Source organism: Meleagris gallopavo, chromosome 1 (assembly GCF_000146605.3).
Source record: "Meleagris gallopavo isolate NT-WF06-2002-E0010 breed Aviagen turkey brand Nicholas breeding stock chromosome 1, Turkey_5.1, whole genome shotgun sequence".
Taxonomy (NCBI): Eukaryota; Metazoa; Chordata; class Aves; order Galliformes; family Phasianidae; genus Meleagris; species Meleagris gallopavo.
The window spans coordinates 111,533,771-111,540,519 of NC_015011.2; the positions used below are offsets into that span (position 1 = coordinate 111,533,771).

At 36.3% G+C, this 6,749-nt stretch overlaps 1 protein-coding gene across 1 annotated transcript in view; it reads left to right on the forward strand.

Annotated features, from left to right (window-relative positions):
• The first annotated feature begins 3,354 nt into the window (after positions 1-3,354).
• CFAP47 (cilia and flagella associated protein 47) overlaps positions 3,355-6,749 on the forward strand; it is a 252,655-nt gene continuing 249,260 nt past the window's right edge. The window contains 1 exon segment of the mRNA XM_031556783.1: positions 3,355-3,515. Within this exon segment, the coding sequence (XP_031412643.1) occupies positions 3,355-3,515 (161 nt within the window).

Consider the following 6,749-nt stretch of genomic DNA (forward strand, 5'->3'; position numbering starts at 1 on the left):
GCCGGCCCCAGGTGAGGGGCGGCCGGGAGGGGTGAGGCAGTGGGTGTCTGCCACACAGCCCCCGACTGGCCCAGATCCAGCATGCGGAAATAACTGCGGCGGCTTGGGGATTTTACGGGCTGACTGAAGCTTGTCAGTGAAATGAAAGCTAGTTTGAAGAAGTTAAATAGCTGGATAAACTGGAAAGAATAGGTGACAATTCTTAGAGCCAGAATTGTCTGTATTCTCTCATGTGTCAGATCTGAGGGAGTGCCTTAGGTTACCTGCTTCTCATGAGGAAGTGCTTTCTGAGTAACTGGAAATGCTTGGCCCTGAAGTGTGTCCAGAGAAGGGCAGTGACACTGTGAGGGATCTGTAGCACAAGTCTTATGGAGAGCGACTGGGGGAACTGGGACTGTTCAGTCTGGAGAAGAGGAGACTCAGGGGAAACCTTATTGCTCTCTACAACCACCTGAAAGGAGATTGTGGTGAGGTGGGAATTGTCCTCTTCTCCCAGGTAGTAATAACTATAGAATAATAACTAAATAAGGCAATAAGATGAAAGGGAATGGCCTCAAGTTGTGCCAGAAGGGGTTCGGGTTAGATATTAGGAACAATTCCTTCTAAGAAAGAGCAGCAAGGCAGTGGCAGAGGCTGCCCAAGGAGGTGGCGGAGTCACCATCCCTGGAGATGTTCAAGAGCTTTGTGGATGTGGCACTGAGAGACATGGGCAGTGGGCATGTTGATGGGCTGCTGGTTGGATAGGTGGTATTAGAAGTCTTTTCCAATCTTAATTATTGTATGAAAAATATTCTTGTATTGAATTTCAAATGAGGCTGCTAAGCTGAAGCCTGAAAGTCAGAGTGAAATGACCTTCAGGCTCCTCAGCTCAGTATTTTCCTGAAGTGAGCAATTTGAAAAGAGCTTCCTTGTTTTTTAAGTCTATTTTTTAAATAGATGTAATTAAGCTTTCTCATATGTTGTACTACATCAAGAACTTTGTAGCAAATCCTGCTTGGCTTTTCTCACTGGCTTTGTGCCTTTCAAGAAATGTTATCTCTCTACAAGCCTCTGACTTCCCTTTTATTTCAAGAAGAGCCATATAAAAGTGGGTCAGATTTGTGAAGTATTCCAGATTGGCTACAGGTTGCAGCTTTTAAAATTGTTCTTTTCTGGGATTTCATAGCACTGATTGACAGCTCTTTTATGTCTCTATTGTGCTCTCCTAATTTTTCTGAGAGAAGGAGTCCATTTGTAGTGCTTGCTTGTGGAAAGCTTTCTCAGAAAAGAGTTCTTCCATCTTTTCTAACGGTGGCATGATTCTCATTAGTTTCCCATTCATTCATTAGGTTCTCATATTCATCTCATTACTTCTGGAAAAGTCATTGTGTATCCAACCTTTAAAAATCTTTCAAATTGCAATTTGTATAGCCCTTGACATAGAATCTCTCTCAGATCATTAAGGTTGGTTGGACTGGATGATCTTAGTGCTCTTTTCCACCAAACCATCACCACCATGCCCACTAACTCATGTCCTTCAGTGATATGGGCCCAGCAAGACCCAACTGTGGTTAGTAGTTTTGCATTTGTCTTTCATCCAGCTAGTATTTAACCTGTTAATTAATTCAAAATTAGGATCAAAATGTTGGGCTGGTCTTGGGAATGGAACAGAAGCTGATGTTGCCTCGTGCTCATAGCATTTTGAGCTTGATTTGGTAGGGCAGTGCTTATTGTTTTATTAGTTTTCGTGAGCCTTATTCATCAATTTTTCACATTGTAGAAATGGAAAGGCAGAATCAATTTTAGAAGAGACAAAAAGGCTTACTCAGTCATAATTTATGAATACAGTTACTGTTAGTAAAAGAAAAAACCCCAACCAATGAATCAAACAAAAAATAGTCGGTGCCTTAGGCTGAATGTTTTAATGCCATCATCTGTGAAATGCCCAGTATGAGACTTAGGGTGAAGTGTGACTCGTCTGTAAATTTTCTGAAGTGTTACGTTCATAGAGTGCAAGAACTGAAAATTAACCTTCCTAAGCTGCCACAGCATGAGGCTGAAATGTGCTTTTCAAGGAAGTTAGTTCACAAAGCAGTTTTCCATGGATTTCATTTAAAATTTAGCATTCTAAAATATTCATTTCCCCTTGCACAGAATGAATATGCATGGGTGCTTAATTCTTTTTAGAGAAGAGGTAAATTGTTCACACTTTAAAATTGAAGCATGACTATTTAAAAATCAACCCCATAATAATGCGATGCATTTTGCATGATAAATTTCTTCTAGTTGAGTATTTATATCGTTAGGGAAATTTTAATGGAATAGAAGATGTTCTAACAATGTAATCAACAAATATGTTTACATTATTTTTTTGCTTTCAAGTTCCGAATAAAGATTAGTACAGAAGACTCCAAGAATACTGGGATGACTCTTTAGACATAAGCAATTAAAGTGGGCATGTACAGCAGAAGCCTGTTATGCATAGAGTGATGTGAATTGTACTGAAACATAAGAGAGTTGCTTGATCTGCTGATTAAGTTTACTTGGAAATGTGGTAGCTGTGGAATTCCTCCTACATTCTGGTGGTTTGCTCCTATTTTTCTCCATTTAAGGGAAGACATGAAGGGAGTGTTGGATGTCAGCAGATACAAGAAGATACTTTGTGTCACCTACTTCTGTGGGGTTTTTTTATTTCTTGTTTGTTTGTTTTCCCTCTCTCTTCTCCCTGAAGAGACTAGAAGTGCATGCGTGCACCTTTCAAGCAGATTTTCAGTGTATAGTAGGACTTTCACTTGAATTCAGTGGAATGTAGGTCAGATCTACAGAAAATTCTTACACAGTCTCTTTTTTGCTGCTTTGGATTGAGACTTAATCCTTGTTGCTTTTTCAGATACTAAAAAGATTCTGTATTATGTAGTAACTGCCCTTATCTTGAGGTGCTTCAGAATGTTTCTGACAGCAGCAGCAATACTAGAGCTTTATTGGAAGGACTAGAAACAGCATTTTGTTAGATCAATACTTCTTGAACCCATCAAATTACATTATTCATTCAGCCTTTCTTTTACTGCAAGTGTGAATCACGAACGGCTTTGGCTGGAAGGGACCTCAGAGCCCACGCTGCCCCAACCCCTGCCATGAGCAGGGCTGCCCCCCACCAGCTCAGGCTGCCCAGGGCCCTACCCAAGTTGGCCAGTGCAAATAATATAAATAAATAAATAGGAAAAGGAATTTTACAGAATTCTGCATATTTTAAAACCAGTTGTGAATTTTAAATCAATCTGTGTGTTATTCTGAAATGAGCCATGTGTATAAGTTTTTTCAATCTAGAAATGAAAATAAACATTTGCTTTTTATTTATTTATTTATTTATTTTTTATGCCGCAGTTTAAACTGATTGTGGAAAATCCAGAAAACCTCATTGCACCTGGACTTCAAGTCAAAGCTTTTGTAGAATATTATCCTGAGATTGAAGAAGATCTTCAAGATAGTCTACCTCTTTTAATAGAAGAAGACAGAGTTGACATCCCCCTGGTTGGGTATGCCTGTTGAAAGTTGATATTCTGCTGTTACTCTTTTTAGTTTAATCTTGTGGGAAGTTTATGGCTACTAACTAATTTATCAACTGCAATGAAAACAAAGAGAGTTTCTTTATAAAAGATTTTTCTTTTTTTTTCTTCTTTTGAGCAGTAGATGGGTAAGAAGTTGGGTTGGTGGTTCCTTTAATCTTAGAGAGGCTTTGGATTATTTACTTTACTCTGTATTGGTTGTGATAATGGGGTTATTATGAAGAACCTACTGCATAAATCTAAAAATATAGTGGATGTTTTGTAATAAGATCACACATTTGAGGACCATTTTCATCAGTCCACGTGTAATTTTGTGTGTGTGTGTGTATAAAAATATATGTCATATATTGTATATATCCATTAAATTGATTCAAAACGTTAAGCTTCCAAATATGTTTCATCAGCCTTGGGCTATATGAGGATAAGATGGAATTGTTCTGGAGGACTTTTTCTCCTTTTCTATAAAGAAAAAGGATAGAGTGACAACAGCTTTAGCTTTCAGATTGCTAAATTATGGCAGATGAATTCCCTCTCAACATAAACTCTAACAATAGACTTATTTTCAGACTAAGTATGTTATCTGAGTTGCATGCTTTTTTATTTTCTGGGCTGATACTAATATTTGCTAATCTTAGCCACAGGCCAGAAAACAGATTCTTACCATTATCAGTCTGAATATTAGAAAACTCTGGGGTCAAATAATGTAAATGGGCGTAGTTATAATTCTACACATTTGACCAATTTCATAGTATAGTAAAAGTAATTGTTAGTGTATACTAACAGTAAAGGTTATTAGAGGGAAAAGACTTGTGATGTGTAGAGAGAGAGATTTCTTTCCTTTTTTTGGAAGTCAGGGATGCTTTTGTATGCCGTTCTTAGGGTTATCACATAATACATGTGGAACCTAGAATTTCTTCTATTGATCCTTCTGGTATGGCAGGTTTATTGTGAGTTATTAAGAAGTAGCTGTCTCAAAATCTGTTCTGCAATGGTGTATTTTCTAGAGGAAATCTGTTCTTCTTATTGGTTGCTATTCTGGAGATAAGACCTCCTTGGACAGATTTCACTTACAGAAATAATGCTGCTGGCAACCTCTTTCTGGAAAAGACTTACAGTAGATTGCTAAGTTTGTATTCAGTTGTTGTATTAAAGGGTCACTAAATACGTAAGATTATTCTGTATGAAGAAATCTTTAAACACACTATTTATCATTTTGAGAAAATAATATGGGTAAGAATATGTGAGAACTCAGTGGTTGAGAAATACTAATCATAGGTTTTTCTTTTTCTTTTTCTTTCTTTTTTTTTAAAAAAAGAAGATATTACTTTGAAATGCATGCAGAAGTCTTTAATGTGATGGAAAACACTGCCAATATAAAAAAATATAATTGCAAATTGTGTTTGGAGGAAGCCAATATTGTGTCTCTTACCTCCTTTTCCTCCAACTGGAATAAATATAATTCTAGCATGTAGCTCATCTTCCTGTGTGTGTATGTATATATATATATATTTAATAACTTTTTTATTATTGCTAATGCATCGCATCATCAGAAACATGTAATATACATTAATCTTATTTTTCCTGAAGTGTCAAAAGTCGAAACAGATAATCTTAAAATCATTAAGTATGTGCTTAGATTTCTCTCTAAGTGTTGTGTATGTTTTTGTGACACATAAGCAGAATTTTTATCAGGCACGAATTCTGACTTCTGGCCACTTCAGGTACTGTGCTTTTCATTTTCTATGGGGAATGATGCCGAGTCTGTGTACTGGTGGTACTTTTAGAAGTGTTCACACATATGAAAAACAGAACTACATTTTAGGGCATGCGAGAGCATGTTCAGAAAATTCATAAAAGTAATCCAAGAATAGAATAAAGAATACTTGGAAGTTGCTGATATTATTTGGACTGGCCTCTTTAAATGTCTGCTACTTCTCTCTTAGGTATTTGTTTCAAGTCTTCTGTGTTTCAAATTGTACAGTTTTTCACCTTTCATTTCAGCTCTATGTATGCTGTTGGGTCTTGTGTAGAAATATTTCATATTTCTCGTGAAACTTTTTGGAAGAATGTCTAAATAGTTGGTGCATGTTGTGAAGTCTTTATGATCTGTTCAAGTGTATTCTAATCTTGTCTTGATAGGGTTGTTTTGGTGATTTTGTTTTTACCTCTACATCCTGCTGGGCTTGGTCATCCCTATCAAGAATTCACTATTCTATTTTGAATTTCAATAAATTCTTATTGAGAATTAAAACCAATGTATTATTATGCCCAAGAGCAAGTTCTTTTATTGCATTCCTGATTCCTTGTTTTTTCCTTCCCTCCTTTTCTCCCACTGCCTTTCACTTGCTCACTCCTGTCCTTCATGAAAAAGGTTTCATGGGTAGGGTGTACTTAGCTCTCCAAGGAGATTATTTTTTTTCTCCTGTTAGTCTTGTGTACAGGAAGCAATGCAGATCATGAGACACAAATTGTTGCACGTTCCACTTGGTAGATAAGAGGAGATAGACAGCTGTGCTCATACAAAATCCTAATTCATTTTGAATGCAATTTTACATGAGATCAGAAGTGTGCTTGCATTAGTAACTGAAGCTTTTACAAGTTTGCTTAAGGAAGCAGCAGCTTTTCATTATGGCTAAGCAGTTCCCACCCTATCCAGTGAAGTTGTTGTGCTGGAAGAGGCTCTTAGGTAAATAAAACTTAAAAATAAAAAAAAATAATAATAAAAAAAATTGTCATTACTCACTTCCTATGTTGTAATATATTTTATAGAAACCATGTGAAATATCTATAAAACAAGAAGACCAAATTGAAATGGACATGCATATATTTTCTCTGCTTTTAGTTCAGGCAGCTGATAATGAAATATGGTGAATGACAACTTCTGTGCTGCAACTGACTCAATATAGTGAAAGAATTTCTAATTAATTAAGGTTTTTTGTACAACAGTAATGTATTTGAAACTAAATAGAAATGTATTCATTCTGTTTTGCCTAAATACTTGAGGCTAATTTATACTAAAGTTGTAGTCACTTAACAGCTGAGCTTTTTTGTGTGTCCTTTATATATGCTATAGTGCTAGAGTGAGCTTCATTAATAGGACTGCTAGGAGAAAAGCAGAATTCTTTCCATTGTGGTACTTAATCGAATTCCTTGAAAATACAAATTTATTTTCAAATTTTGGGAGAATATAAACATGTTTTTTTT